This window comes from Cololabis saira, chromosome 5 (genome assembly GCF_033807715.1).
Source record: "Cololabis saira isolate AMF1-May2022 chromosome 5, fColSai1.1, whole genome shotgun sequence".
NCBI lineage: Eukaryota > Metazoa > Chordata > Actinopteri > Beloniformes > Belonidae > Cololabis > Cololabis saira.
This window is the reverse complement of record NC_084591.1, coordinates 37,807,555-37,822,744: the sequence shown is the minus strand read 5'-3', so window position 1 is coordinate 37,822,744 and position 15,190 is coordinate 37,807,555. Positions and strand designations below refer to the sequence as shown.

The 15,190-nt window shown below is 43.8% G+C and overlaps 2 protein-coding genes across 2 annotated transcripts in view; both read right to left on the bottom strand.

Annotated features, from left to right (window-relative positions):
* The window catches only part of ptprq (protein tyrosine phosphatase receptor type Q), a 59,142-nt gene extending 51,501 nt beyond the window's left edge, over positions 1–7,641 (bottom strand). Inside the window, exons 1-10 of the mRNA XM_061722786.1 lie at positions 7,624–7,641; positions 5,775–5,900; positions 5,544–5,688; positions 5,176–5,454; positions 4,843–5,060; positions 4,157–4,337; positions 3,546–3,920; positions 3,142–3,447; positions 2,087–2,371; positions 1,703–2,002 (exon numbers count right to left, since the gene is read on the bottom strand). Coding sequence (XP_061578770.1) covers positions 1,703–2,002; positions 2,087–2,371; positions 3,142–3,447; positions 3,546–3,920; positions 4,157–4,337; positions 4,843–5,060; positions 5,176–5,454; positions 5,544–5,688; positions 5,775–5,900; positions 7,624–7,641 — 2,233 coding nt within the window. The remainder of the gene's footprint in view (positions 1–1,702; positions 2,003–2,086; positions 2,372–3,141; positions 3,448–3,545; positions 3,921–4,156; positions 4,338–4,842; positions 5,061–5,175; positions 5,455–5,543; positions 5,689–5,774; positions 5,901–7,623) is intronic.
* The window catches only part of otogl (otogelin-like), a 32,506-nt gene continuing 24,724 nt past the window's right edge, over positions 7,409–15,190 (bottom strand). Inside the window, exons 43-58 of the mRNA XM_061722785.1 lie at positions 14,521–14,662; positions 14,255–14,440; positions 13,905–14,117; positions 13,639–13,743; positions 13,445–13,552; positions 13,192–13,293; positions 13,013–13,117; positions 12,819–12,859; positions 12,662–12,725; positions 12,310–12,488; positions 12,089–12,193; positions 11,882–12,001; positions 11,612–11,657; positions 9,822–9,893; positions 7,989–8,068; positions 7,409–7,870 (exon numbers count right to left, since the gene is read on the bottom strand). Coding sequence (XP_061578769.1) covers positions 7,670–7,870; positions 7,989–8,068; positions 9,822–9,893; positions 11,612–11,657; positions 11,882–12,001; positions 12,089–12,193; positions 12,310–12,488; positions 12,662–12,725; positions 12,819–12,859; positions 13,013–13,117; positions 13,192–13,293; positions 13,445–13,552; positions 13,639–13,743; positions 13,905–14,117; positions 14,255–14,440; positions 14,521–14,662 — 1,869 coding nt within the window. The 3' untranslated portion in view covers positions 7,409–7,669. The remainder of the gene's footprint in view (positions 7,871–7,988; positions 8,069–9,821; positions 9,894–11,611; positions 11,658–11,881; positions 12,002–12,088; positions 12,194–12,309; positions 12,489–12,661; positions 12,726–12,818; positions 12,860–13,012; positions 13,118–13,191; positions 13,294–13,444; positions 13,553–13,638; positions 13,744–13,904; positions 14,118–14,254; positions 14,441–14,520; positions 14,663–15,190) is intronic.

Genomic DNA, 15,190 nt, shown 5'->3' with positions numbered 1-15,190 from the left:
GGTTTTTGTAAAATAAACCCTTTTTTGTTGAACTCCTGCCTCTCGCTCTCCTGCATCTGGGTCCTCATCCCACCTCACCAGCCTGACAGAACGGAACCACCAGTATGGACCCAGCGGGAGAGAGTTTCGCCTTCTGGGACATCGTGTACCGGGAGGCTGAACTCACTATTTCTGGTTTGCGGCACCCGGATGAGCTGGAATCCCCCTTCTGGGGAACACGCCTGGCTCGGGGTGGGCCCAGGAGCATTCAGGCTCTTGAGCGACGCCGACGACGGCGTCGGCGCCAGCCCCAGCCCCAGCTAGCCGCTGTTCTGGCGGTGGTCTTGGGCGCATCGTCGGTGGTGGTCCCGGACGCATCAGCACCTGCTCCGGTGATGGTCCCGGACCCCCCACAGCCAGCGCCACAGACCCGGGTTCCCCCGCAGCCAGCGTCATGGACCCGGGCTCCCCCGCAGCCAGCGTCATGGACCCGGGCTCCCCCGCAGCCAGCGTCATGGACCCGGGCTCCCCCGCAGCCAGTGCCACGGACCCAGGCTCCCCGCAGCCAGCGCCACGGACCATCAGCATCAGCACCTGCTCCGGTGATGGTCCCGGACCCCCCGCAGCCAGCGCCACAGACCCGGGTTCCCCCGCAGCCAGCGTCATGGACCCGGGCTCCCCCGCAGCCAGCGTCATGGACCCGGGCTCCCCCGCAGCCAGTGCCACGGACCCAGGCTCCCCGCAGCCAGCGCCACGGACCCGGGCTCCCCCGCAGCCAGCCACGGACCCTGAGTTCCACGCCAAGTCAAAGTTCCCCGCCGAGTCGTCCAAGTTCCCCGCCGAGTCGTCCAAGTTCCCCGCCGAGTCGTCCAAGTTCCCCGCCGAGTCGTCCAAGTTCCCCGCCGAGTCGTCCAAGTTCCCCGCCGAGTCGTCCAAGTTCCCCGCCGAGTCGTTCAAGCCCCCCGCCAAGTCTTCCAGGCCCCCCGCCAAGTCTCTCTCGCCGGTCTGCCCGGTCCCGAGGACGGCCCCCGGAACTTTGGCCGTGTGTTGGCCTGGCCTGGCCCTTTTTTGTTGAACTCCTGCCTCTCGCTCTCCTGCATCTGGGTCCTCATCCCACCACACCTGCCCTGACACCTTTCTTTTTTTTCTGAAAAGCAAGCTGAAACACTGACTCACTTGACCATAGAAAACATGCCCACTGTCTTTCTCTCCCTCTGAGATGAGCTGATGTTGAGAGAACTCGCCGGTGTTTCTGAAGTGTGTTGTGAAATACATTTTCAGGTTACATTTCTGGATGCAGCGGCGGATAGCAAACAGTTGTTTCTAGCCAGGCTGCCTGAACCTTTCACAAATAATGAACTTTAGATGTAAATAAAACAACAAAAATTGATTGATTGTCAGATTTGTTCGCAATTTTACCAAGAGAAATATTTTTTGAACCGATCGAGGATTTGCCTTCAGAGATTAGAACAACACGGTGACCCGTGACCCATTCTTGCTCACTTGTCTAAGAATCTCATAGAATTAAAGACCCTTTTATGATTTTGTACGTATGTTCTATCATAAAGCCATTAGCATCAAACTCTAGATTTGCTTTTTTTCTAAATATGACTAGAGGAATAAATAAATAAAATACAGAAAACGGTGTCCTTACATAGAGATTTAGGTTTTTGCTGCATTTTTATAAATATTGTATGTAGGCAGAAACTTACAAATGACTCACTTGTTTTGATGGGGACGGTGAAGTATGGTGGTCCCATCTGCTGTTTGCTGGTGCTATACACACCAAGCTGGTACTGGGATCCTGGACTGAGGTTGCTAATGGTTAAAGTGTGAGCGTCAGCAGACAGGGAATGCCAGTCACACTTGTACCCACAAGATTCCTTACACAGATCGTCACATACTCCAGGACATGCACACACTTTCACCCCATCGAGCAGACCCTCCGTCGGAGGCTGAATGTACAGCTGTGTGTTATTTGTGCCCACCGAATGGGGGACTGCAACCTGCACAGGCATCGGAGCTACACATACACACAAAACACTTAGAAAATTGTTAAAATCTTAAAAACTAGGATCCAGATCAGCAGTATTTTTGTTCATCTTACCTGTAGTGTGCCTGATACTGGACCTCTCGCTCCGGTTATTCCCTCTCAAAGCAGTGACTCCCAGTTCGTACGTCTGACCCGGAGTAAATGTGCCCAAATCGACGCACGCGGATTCATTTCCCCAGAAGCTGGACTGGTTCATCCAGAGTGAAGAAGTGGTGAGATTACTGAGAAGGTGGGATGTGATGTAATACCCATCTGCAGGATGATCAGGTGTGATGGTCCAGCAGAGTGACAGGTTTCTCCTCATGCTAAACACCACCAAATCAGTAGGGGCCTTCACCGCTAAGAGGAACAAAGACGCATTATTTGGTATAAAGGTCACAGAGTTCTGCATTTACTCTCGCACAGACCCAGAACCCAGTTTTTTGTTCATCTGCAATTTCTTGACTGGAGTTAAACGGCTCATTATGCTGTCAGCCATTCATGCATGCCCGCATTATTCACAAAAAGAGGCTGAGCGAAATGGCCATCATTGCGAGGCTATAAAGTAAATTATCATTTTCAATGTTTTCATTCACAGCAAAACCCTTGGGAGCCCATCAAATGTATTTGTTTATTGCACAAGCTGCATTATCATTCACTCCTGAAGTGCCAAACATTCCAACAAAACTAAACATACGCACGCGCACACACACACACACACACACACACACACACACACACACACACACACACACACACACACACACACACACACACACACACACACACACACACACACACACACACACACACATACAAACACTCAGAAACACAACAATTAAATTAAAAACAATAAAATAAATTGAAATATTCCCCAAAATATAGCAGAACACAAATCGTTTCATAAAAGCCAACAATGACTGTGCTGTCTGATTTATTGTTGTACTTTAGGAAATATAAAATATATCCTGGCATTAAAACAGAATGTAAATTAGATTTATGTTTGTTTGTGCATCTTCTCGAAAAGCCCTTTCAATTATTTGTTATTACAAATACAGTAACTTTTGCTAACAGGGATTCAATTTTTTTAAACCGGATAATCATTTACATGAATACAAGTCCAAGCTTACCAGTCTGTAATGTGAGAGGCACCTGTCCGCAACTCCATACTCCTTGTCGTGTGACTGTGAGAACTTCAACCCTGTACTTCCTGTGAGACTCAAGTCCTCCAATCGAAGCAGCGTAGGACTGCAGCCTGCTGGTTCCAGATGCCCTGGAAACCTCGGTGAGCACCTTCTCTCGCCTTGACAACATGTCTTCATAACGTACGACGAATGACCACAAATCCTTACATGGCACATTTGGCAGCATCCAGTGAACACTTATCTGCCCGGCTGTAATGGAGCCAACAGTAATGTTCTGAGGAGGAAGAGGCCCTGTAAGTAAAACAGCACATAAACTTGATATTAACATCTAACGGCATCATAAGTGTCCACAGTGACCTACGCTTGTGATAAATTGTCAGTGGACTCACTCATGTGTGCAATTTGTATTTGTCCCAAACTCCACTTGAGGCCAGCAGAGTGAGACGCTTGAAGGTGAAAGGAGTAAATACTCCCTGGAGATAAGCCTGTCACAGTAAACTGTCTGGAGGAGAGGGAGATACGGACCCTGGTGATATTTTTCAAACTTTGCTGGCTCTTTTTGACTTTGTACTCCCCCGGCTCCCTGCATCCATCTTCATCGCTATGACCCGGTTCGCCATTTTCCATTTTTTGGTACAGGAGGAATGTCTTGAAATATGAATTATTAAGGGAGTTAAAAGGGAAAGGGTCACTCCAGCGAAGTTCTACCTGCTGCTCTGTCACCTGAGCCAGCTCAAACGAGAATGAGACAGACTCTGAAGGGGCTGTGAAACAGAAAATGTAACATGTTAGTCACTATATTTATATATAAGGATATATAAGGAACTTAAAAGGTTATGGTTATGGTTATGATGATACTAAGATTCACCAATTTAAGCATAAAATGGGATATTAATAAAATTATAAAAGAAATATTGACAATGAAAGTGTATAAATAATTTATACAAATAATATTTCAGTTTTTTGTTAATGAATATGTATTGCAGATGGTTTTTTTTACTCTGGTACTGGCAGATGAAGGGTAAAGCGATGTCACAGAAGAACGGCGTGAGGAAGTATCCTTGCCCTGTGGCATTCCTGTGAAAGGCAAAACAGTCTGTCTGTCTGGCCGGCAGCAGAGACGTCGCAGCGTCTGTTCCATTATATGATGAGCCATCCGACCAGAGAGGGTGACCTTCCTCCTGCCGGGTGAGGAGAAGAAACAGGACGCATCACCGTCACTGAGGTACCAAAAGCAAGCCTCCTCTTTCAGTTCTGCTTTTTGTAGGAAAAATCTCTTCCAGTGACGACTGGCTCAGCAGCATCTAAATCGAAATGTGTATGAAAGTTTATGAAAACCCACAAGGATGGTAGGTTTTTTTTAAAGAGGGGGTCGTCAAATTTACAAAGCACAGAAATCTTACACAAAAATCCCCCTTTGCTGACAGTGTCCTGCAGGGATTGAGTCATATCAAGTGAGCCAAACAGAATTTTTAATTATGCGCTCAACGAGTTGACAAACTTCGTGTCATCCAGTACATTTTGCACAAGTACTTAAACCCCACGGCATATGGGAGTTATGTCGAGGGCTTAAACATCAAACTGTTATTCTTTTTCTTGTGGTTCGGGGACAAATTCGACAGAAAATAAGCAAAGTAACATGTGTTCACTTTATATTGTGGAAGATCATACAATGGAAGATGTCACCTGCTGGTCGTTAAGTCCTGTCCACAGCAGCAGCAGCTTATCGTCATTAAGAAGGTAAGAGGAGACAAACAGCTGATCCTTTGAGGTCTTCAAGTCAGCCAGGTGGCTTCCAGCTGCCAGGTTTGTGCAGCTGTGCACGGCATCACCCCAGGTCAAACCCGATCTTCTCACAGCGTAGCAGTTTCTCCCGTCAGCCAACCAACCACGTGGACACTGAGCTGCAGTCGAAACATTTTCATCAGCTCAGAGCACGGGTCCCTGCCCGCTGTCAGTTTTATGTCTGATAATCAAGCTCTGGTCATGCAGTTCCCGTAGAACAAATGTGCACAGTACCTGTTTCCAGAAAAATGCTGAGTTTCTGCGTCAAGGCGATGTCAAGCGGCGTGTGAACCACCGTGACTACAGCCTCGAAGCTTGTGCCGGGTTGAAGACCTTTTATTGTGAGCTGGGACTTTATCTCTGAGGAGTTCATGTTGAAGACCTGAGCAACGGATTGTGTGTGAAGGTTGAACAGAGTCAGAGTGGATATGCTCTGCTGCCTGTGAAGTTTCCATTTCAGGTGGGCAGTGGTTGTTGTGCTGAATACTGTAAAGGAGGACAGGGATACTGGAGCTGCAGAGATGAAAAAAAAATTATTAAGCTCATTAACCAGGAAAAGAAATGCACTAAAAATTAAGATTTTAAAGTTTGCAAACACTCACTAAGGTGAAAAGTTTTTGTCTCGAGAATGGTGTTATTCCTGCTGGCTCTCAGCACGATATTATACCCTCTTCGGTCCTCAGTCATATGCAGTGGTATCCTGCAGTCAGGTGAGCATGCTGAGTGATCAACATGCTCCCTGCACTTCTGGAAGAAGTTATGAAATAAAAAAAAAGAAAACCCTTACAAAACAGATCAATCCAGTTAATGCACACCTCTCTAGAAGGTCTTACCAGATGGTTACCCGCAGTTCTGCAGGTGAGGTTGTAGCTGTCTGGCTCTTTAGTAGAGGGAAAGGACTTAAACACAGCTTCAACCTCAACAGGACGTAAAGGTTGTTCACAGGTCAGCAAGACCACCTGTTGAAAGAGGACAGCGAGAATCAATGTTTGGCATTATAAGTAGAAAGTTAAGTGTCTTATACTTTGAATCGGATTGGTACACTTGGGACAATGACTGAGTTTAAAAAAACAAATAATTTAAACTGTATAACAGTTGTGAAGACCCTAATCTTACCCGACATAAACCACATAGGAACCACAAACGCTCTGTTGAAGCCATCGGAAATGTCAGTCCATCTCATCCAGCGGTCACCTATCCACCAAGATACTCCCACGGCGTGAAGCGAGTCCGTCTTGTGCTTTCTGTCAATGACAGACTTACTGGAAAACCCAAAACAGCCGTGCGTAAACATAAGCTGCGGAAAGTCCCATGCTATTTGAGGCGCTGACGCACACCCAGAGGTGGATAAGTTAACACTTTATAATGTTTTTTTTTTTTTACATGAGTAAAAGCACAAAAAATATGTTTCAACAGCCTTAGAAATCATAAATCATAGCCAAATACAGATTAGTTTTACATTACTTTTACATAGAGCCTTGACTTTGAATTTAGCGCGCAAGGACAGTCAGTGCTCAGTGGCTGTTTCACCCGAGAAGCAAAGCCTCATGTGAAGCATGGGGCAGCCTTCCTGGGATTTAAGGAGTGAGAGGAAGAGGCTGTGCATGCATTAGTCCATTCCCATTTTTTTCTGGCTCATTGTTGGGATAAGAGCAGTTCACCATGACAACCGGGGGCGCACGGCTACTCTCGTGCTGGGGTCCTGAGGAGAGTTAGGGAGGTGGAGATGTGGGGCATAATGAGAAGCGGGGAAGGACAAGCGATGTGGTGGGCTTTTAAGGGCCACTGAAATAGTAAGAGCCACCAGCTTCAATAAACCTCGTTGGTCAGCCCCGGTCAGATGTTGTCTTAACTTGATCACTTATAACCTGAAACAGAAATGTGCTGCACATTTATCATTACATTTCTGTGGTGCGAATAGTGTGGCTCATAAAGTTGAGTATGGTGGTGGAGGCACTGGCCCATGTGGTATGACAGGAATGTGAAAGGGAGAAATGATTGAAGGATAAAGAGCTGAGGCCACTTAGGGTTTCTGTTGTGAAGAGGTGACTCCTACTCAGCTATAATCTCTCAGAAGTAAACACAAGTCAGCACTACTGATGCTGAATCATGACAAGTGTGTGTATGCTATAAGCATTTGATGGAGAGAAAGTGGATGGGTGTGTGAGGTGAACAGCACATGTTGTTTTGTAATAATATTGAGACTGATTTCATTAAATCTTTTATTAAACTGCTTTACTTAAAAAAAAACAAAACCAAAAGAAACCATAAGGAGAAGGAAAGAAAGCACATGTGAAATGTATTTGATAATACAAACCATAATGCATATTTAGTGTTTTGAGTACAACAGCTACTGTATTGAAAAGACAAGAACTGCTGTTATTAATCTATCATTGGTTAATATACAGTAAAATAAAAGACCAAAGGTACCATCAATTAAAATTACTATAAAACTGACTTACTTGGCACAGCATTTCATCTTAATAAAAATAGACTAAAGTGCAGATAAACTACTTGAAAATAATTTTCCACTTACATCAGTTTTTTTCAGCATCTTGCAGTAACAAATACAGTATAACTCAAGGTTAGCGTTGCAAAGTGTGCTATTATGAGAAAATGAAGCATGGCTGGTTATATCCCCTATCAGCCTATGTGCTCTCTCTTCAACCCTTTTATTCGTACATTCTCTTCATTTGCCATGCTTTTAGACATACTATTTCAAGCTGTTTTAGTTCCACTGGCAGGAACAGTCCAAAGGCTCTTGGAAGTAATACTCCACAACTGTAGCATTGCGAGAGCAGTAGAGTGTGACAGTGCGGGTTTGTAGAGCACTCTCACGGCAGCACTTACAAAACCTGGCATGACTGTTGATGTTGAAGTTGAATATGGTGGCAGATGGACATTTCCCGTCACAAGAGTACACTGTAACCTGGAGGAGGAGCGTGACAGCACTAGGTCAGGGGTTCTTAGTAGAGAATACATGGCTGCAGCTTTGAATATTATTTTCCTCCTCATTTTAGACTTGATTGTGATCTTTTGTCGCTTACCGGTGCATTGCTCCTGCAGTCGTCTTTTCTAATTGTAGTCCGAATAGCCACACGTTTGCATGTCTTGCCATCTTCTTTACCTAAAAAAGTTCATGCACACGTAAAATGTACAGACAAAGAAGTACGGTAGTCAGGACCTTGAAGTACTCATACATCACTGAGACACCATTTTCTGTAATAGCAGAGTATATGAATATGAAAACTTCCATAAAGAAACATTAAAGGATCATTTTGGAGGTCTATTATTAGATGGTGAGGAGTGTGAACTTTCATTAGGGACCAAAATGATGTGAACTTAGCCAGTTTTGAGCGAGAACAGAATATGCATTTGAAGCCATCCATCTCCATCCATCCATCCATCCATCGTCTTCCGCTTATCCGGAGTCAGGTCAGATGGACAGTAGCCTTAGCAGGGAAGTCCAGACTTCCCCCTCCCTGGCCATTTTGTCCAGCGCATCTGGGAGTATCCCAAGGTGTTCCTTGGCCAGCTGAGAGACAAAGTCCCTCCAGCGTGTCCTGGATCAGGGTCTCCTCCCAGTGAGATGTGCCTGAAAGACCTCACCAGGGAGCCATCCTCACCAGATGCTCGAGCCACTTCCACTGGCTCCTCTTGATATGAAGGAACAGTGGCTCTACTCTGAGCCCCTCCCAGATGACAGATCTTCTCTCCCTATCTCTAAGGGGGACCCCATAGCATTCCAGTGAGAGTTGAAGGTCTTGGCCTCATGAAGCTAACAGAAGCACATCATCTGCAAAAACCAGAGACCCATTCTGAGGTCACCAAACCCTTCCACTCCTCGGTTGTGCCTAGACATTTTGTCCAAAAAAGTAATAAAAAGAATCAGTGACAAAGGACAGCCTTAGCGGAGTACAACCACCACAAGGAACAAATCGGACTTACAGCCGACAATGAAGACATAGCTCTGACGCTGGAAGGGACCAGATTGCCCATATAAGGGACTGAAGCTCCTATACTCCCGGAGAAACCACCACAGGAGTCCCCGAGGGACATGGTCAACTGCCCCCTTTGCCAAAATTAAATTGTCAGACAAATATGCATTTCTCACTCCAAAACTGCTTCTAGTCATGTCATTTCGCTCCCTAACAAAAGTTTACCAATCTTACCATCTAATGATCGACCTAGTGTTGTCCATTTTATCATAATGACCTGTCACTCACAAACCCTGAACTGCCTCTTGAGAAGGGCTTTTTGATGCCCAGCAAGGAGAGTTTGCTTGATTGACAGTTGGGGCATTAGAGGGGGGGCATAAGTCTCCCAGCAGAGACTGAACTGACATAAACTATACCAGGGTTGGACAATCCTGGTCCTCCAGAGCCGGTGCTGTGCACGTTTGAGATGTTTTCCTGCTTCTTCACACCCTGATTCGAACGGCTGTTTCATTAACAGACTTGTGCATACCTTGATGACAGCCAATGATGGCCATTAATGTGAATCAGGTGTGTTGATGCAAGGAAACATCTAAAACGTGCAGGACGCAGGCCCACCCCTAAACTAGACCCTGCGTTTACACCAAAGTTAGTTTAATGATATTCATTAAACTAACTTTGGTGTAGACGAAAACATACTTTGTTTCAAAACGAAGAGATGCTCTGATTTAATCATGCCTCTTCCAGCACAATATCATTCACTGTTCGTTGGGTTAAATTTTGTTTTCAGAGTTGGAAATTGGGAAAAGAAATTAAAAACAAGACACAAACTCAAAAGTAGACACGTGTTTATAAATACCTTAAAAAAAGTAAATGAGCCTCTGAAAAGCCCCCCCCCCCCCCCCAAAAAAAAATAAAAAATTAAATAGTGCAAAGTGGTGGTACCTGTGTCACAGTTAGTACTACCAGTGGGTGTTATGGGGTTAAAGGTAAATGGTAAAACACCCACTCCAGAACCTGGGAGCATCAGGACCACAGTCGTCCGGTTCAGACAGGGTCAGGAGAACACAATGTTACTTTTAGTTCAGAAAACACAACTTCATGTCACACAAAAACACTTTTAAGGGGATGGAAGCAGCCTTTTTGGGTCACTCCAAGCAGCCAGCCAAAGTACGCAGTCGCTTTATATGCTGCAAAGCTCCGCAGGGCAAACTGTGCATAAACCTGCACCACCTCACATCCTCATAGGCCAAACACTTATAATGGAATACCCCGAATGGCAAAACTGTATAGGACATTGCTTAAGCAGGCAAGCGGACAAAGGGTCAGAGTCCAAAGAAGGATAAAATGTCAACACTGTTCATTATGGGCTTCATCTACACATAATAAAAGAGTTATGATGCTCAACATAAGTTTGTCACATCAGTGCATGTTTTGGTATATTTTAGAAATGGGTATTAAAAAACTAAAATAGACCAATTAAAACTGAAATCCCTCCATCCATACATGAGCTGCCAAAGACACTTTAAAAAGGGTTTAATTTCACCTTTAGTTTTAAATAACAAGAAAACATTTACAACAGAACAGAAACAAATGACAGGCTCTTTTTTTAATACTTTGAGAACACATGTTGAACAACACCATAGGGGCATAAGTGACTTCATCAAAATTACAGTATAGTCTTATTAGTTAATGCATTTTTGTTCATTTGTGAGCCTAAAAAAAAAGTAAATAAGGGAATCTGGTTGTTCTACTTGCTTCTGTTAAGAGACCGTCCTAGTTAGAGGAGACGGTTGAGAGTATTACTGCTTGATTTTCTCAGTTGCAAATCAATCACCAATACCAATGAGGTAGCTGTGTGTGTCATGAGATGTGGGAGGATTTCATTTTACATCATTCTCCATCACGCAGAAATAGCAATATGAGAAAAACAGCATTCTGTCAATGTTAACAAGATCTTTTGAGAATCCAGAAATAAGATTTCCAGAGGAGGTTATGTCTTATTAAGAAGCACCAAGCCTCCATTGATGTGCATGGAGGAGCTGACTGTATTTTCTCTAGTTCTGTGTGCACAAATACACTAATATCAGACAACAAAGTGCATCTTGTGCACCCAGCTTGATAAAATGTGGCCTCAAGATTTTTCTTGTTTTTATCATCTAATGGCTTCTGCTGTCTAGTGAATGATGAACAAAGCACTTAATTTGTTTCTCTTCTGTTGTGACTTTTTTCCATGTGTAATAGAAAATATATATCAAACCAGTTTCAATTTTTATTTATCCTTTTTTTCCCATGAAAAGGAAAAAACTTGCATTTCAATTTGAGTGTTTTCAGGGTATTTTAAAAGGAACAGTCAGTTTACATGTTTAATGCCCATTTCTGAATAGAACATTTAATTACTACTAAAAGCATGGACCAAAGACCTTCAGGTTTAGGAAGACATGCTATTTATTTGCAATGTATTCTTACTCCCTAATGTTTCCATCTAATATTTCTTGTGATGAGCTGAGCTACCCTTTAAACAAGTCAGCAGAAGACTCTGAGGGCATCCAAAGAAGCCATGGATTCTGAATTGTTGTAATTGGCAACCAGACTTTATCCCCACCCTCTACAAAAGGCCACAACCCCAACCACTCAGCCAATAAGCCCATCCACTGCCAGGCAACAAAGCGCTCACCACCCTAATCAGCTGCTCAAAGCATTATGAGTAGTCCCGAATTAATCTGAAGACTCACATGTCCTGCAGCAGCCATCCACATAGCTCTGAACAACACCCCCACTCTGAAAGAACAGGATACATGAGAAACAAGACTTCATGGTAAACACAGTTCAAAGGAAACTTAAAGCCCCCCAAACAGATGAGTAACTGATAAATAGAAATCTTACAGTTAAAAAGTTGGTAAAGAAATACTTTTGAACTATTTTACTGAAACTAAGGGTGACTTCAAGAGTGACTCTTAGTAATAACTGAGAATCAAATATTAAGTAGATATAGGAGTCCTGACCTGAATACATTCTGTATCATTAAAAGGAGGGCAAACCACCCCAGAGGCGAGTATCACTGCTCCCACTGCCGTCTCCATACAGTCATAACGCGTACAGTTCTCCACCCAGGAACTCCCGGCCTGCATACACAATTAGACTTCAGATCAGATCAGTTCTCGAATAAGTGAGCATTGAGCACGTTTATATTTGAATCTGCATGTTCTTACAGTGAAAAACTCTGCTGTCCCATTTTCGTTGGTAAAAGTACAGGAAATATTTTTACAGGAGCCGCAGCAAACCTGAGGGTCTATGGACGGTGCATACGCCTGGTGCTAAAAACATGTAACAGAAGACCAACAGGTTACTTGAGGCAATTTCAGATGATAACGAGGTATAAAAACCACAGTTTAGATACAATTGTTCAAATGAATGTGTGCTGGATATGTACTGGTCCACATTTTTGCGAGCAGTTGACAGAGGTGACTTCCATGGCATAGAAGCCTGTGTGTGGATCTTTGTTATGCAGGCACTGGACAGTGTAGCACAGTTCTCCCTCAAAGTACTGAACCAGAGACTGGCCCGGGCCCAGTATCGTTAGCCCTTGGAATACACACACGTCAGACTTTTCTACACATGGAGACACGCAGACAAGGAATATATGATAATACTGCACATGTCAGAAGTGTTTTTACATGATAACTCTAAAGGTATCAGACAGTATGTACATCAAGCATTAAATCGAGTTCACAGTTACACTATTATCAGGTGTTTCTGTGTTCTGAAGTCGGGGTTACACGTACGGCATGTATGCAGAGGACAGCCACAGTTTGTGCTGCTGTCTGGAACTTCAATCAGCACCTCCCCCTGAGAAAAACAAAGTGCTGACTTAACAGAATTTCTCGACTCCTTGAAACACGATTAGACAGTAACTTCTGATGCAGCCTTTTTGTGACTTACCATCTGACATATGGGAAGAATGATGTCCTCACATTTGCATTCTGCGAAAAAAGAAAAATAGTTGAAGAGACAGCGTATGAGACTTGTGCAAGTATGTGACAAGCATACAAATTTTGAGATAATAGCATTCATCAACTCATAAGTGGTCTGACACCATAGTATATGAACATGTATTTGTGTTTCTGAGTGTGTACCGCAGTGATGCTGGGGGCAGCAATGACCGGGAACAGCAGTTTGAACCAAAGAGAGACCAGGTGCACATCTCACAGATGATTCAGGGCATAGATTCACATCGCACACTGCGATACACAAGGAAAAATGATTTGAAGACAGAGAAATAAACACAGACAGTCACACAAGCAAAGACACTCACCACAATAATACACCGGACAGCAGCTGTTGGTTGTGTTTATATCAACAGCCAGGATTTGTCCATTTGAGCAAGTTGGAATGGGCTCAATACATGACTCACATACTATTCAGACAAGAAACAAAAAAAACCCCATAAAAACAAAACAATTTCACTGCTCTAAATAAGATAAACATTAAAAAATGGATCACACGTGTAACTCTAAAATCATAGATTTACAGTATAGTTTAAGCCTAATATAAAACCCAAAACTTACCACACAGGTAAGAGTAGCAGCAGGATTTTTGACCCCTGACCTCAACAAGGAATTGATCCTCCCTGCAGTCGGGGGTAGACACAGGAGGACACGCCGTGGGGTCACACTCTGGGGAGAAAAGTGAGTGAATGTGAAAGTTAAAACAGACAATAAATTCAACAGAAGACTGAAGGTTATGTGAAGTTTGTTGTTACCACATCGGTACTCTGGACAGCAGGACAGCGTGCTGTAACCAATCACTAGCCTGTCACCATTATCACAAGGTGGAACTTCACTGTTACAGATGGTCATGTTGCATTCTGACAAGAGGTGAAGGAGCAAAACAAATGGGGTAAAGAAAGTGCAGAATTGAAGAACTTCATCAGGTTTATGTTAATAATGTTAAGACCCAAACTCAGAATCAACACTGCATCTCTGAAATGTTGGATCCAAAATTCATAATGTGGATTAACCTGCTCACCACAGATCTTGTTTGGACAACAGGCTCCTTCTTCCAGTACATCTAGCACGTATTCTCCCTCTCTCTCACACAGCGGTGTGGGAACAGCACTGCAGTCTGGTTCGACAGCTACCACAGATCCATTCTCCATACACTTATACAGACAGCAGCTACGGATGGAGCCATTCCACACCTCACCTGGACCCCTGGGGTTCCCTTCATTATCAGTGCAGACTGTACACATCACAATCAATTATATACAGTCATTACTAATGAACATGAGACTACAACTTATAAAGCAGAAAACCTCTCCAGGACTTCAGACAGCACAGCGTTCATCAAAAAAGGCCTGTAATTAGTCTTTAACTCACCACAGCGGTCTTCAGTTACACAATAAGGGGAGTCAGCACGGTGCAGGATTGTTCCACTGCGACACACACACTCCTCTCTGATGAAAGAGCAGGTCTTCTCTTCATAGTAGTCTCTGTTCAGACAGGTGCGGCTGGTGCAGGTGCTCACACACGGCTGATACTCTTTTCCAGGCGGACACCGCAATGCTACAAGATGACAGGCAGTTAAGGGCAAACAAGAGTGCTCATTTGCATGTTTATAATTCCTGTGCTTATGCTCTTCTTACGGCAGAAATTGTGTCGTCTCCAAGTGATGCAGACTTGATGTGTGTAGCAGACTGCGACATAGGCTGCCAGAAAGTCACACTGGTGATCTTTGTAGTGCAAGTCTCCTGCCCACATGATGTCACAGAACTGCTCTGGAGGCACCTGCAAATTAGAGTTAATTCAACATCAGAAAAAACATTGAATCTAACTTTTGTATAGCCAAGGGTCATGGTTATTTTATTTCGACCATATACAACCTGAAACCCAAAGACTAACCAAAACTGATATAAAATTATTTCAAAACTTAAATCTTTAGAGAGATTATCAGACATTTGTTCTGGATAAATGTTTTCATATCAACTTATAAATTAATCCATGCGCATTTTTACTGCAGGAATCCTGATTCGTAGCTTGGCACATCCTCTAGATCAGTGGTTCCCAACCTTTTTTCCTTGGAGCCCCCCCTACTTGTGTGTAAGACCAGCCGCGCCCCCCGACCCGTACGTACTAGCACCAAAAGAGTAAAGTTATTCGTTACAAACCTTTAATTGAAAAAATGAACATATACGCACAAAAAATAATTTGCAAGGACATAAAAATATTTCCGAAAAATGTCTCTTAATATGAGAGCAAAATTCTTTTACATTTTTCCTTTAACAAGCTGTCGGAGTAGTAGTATGATTAAATGTT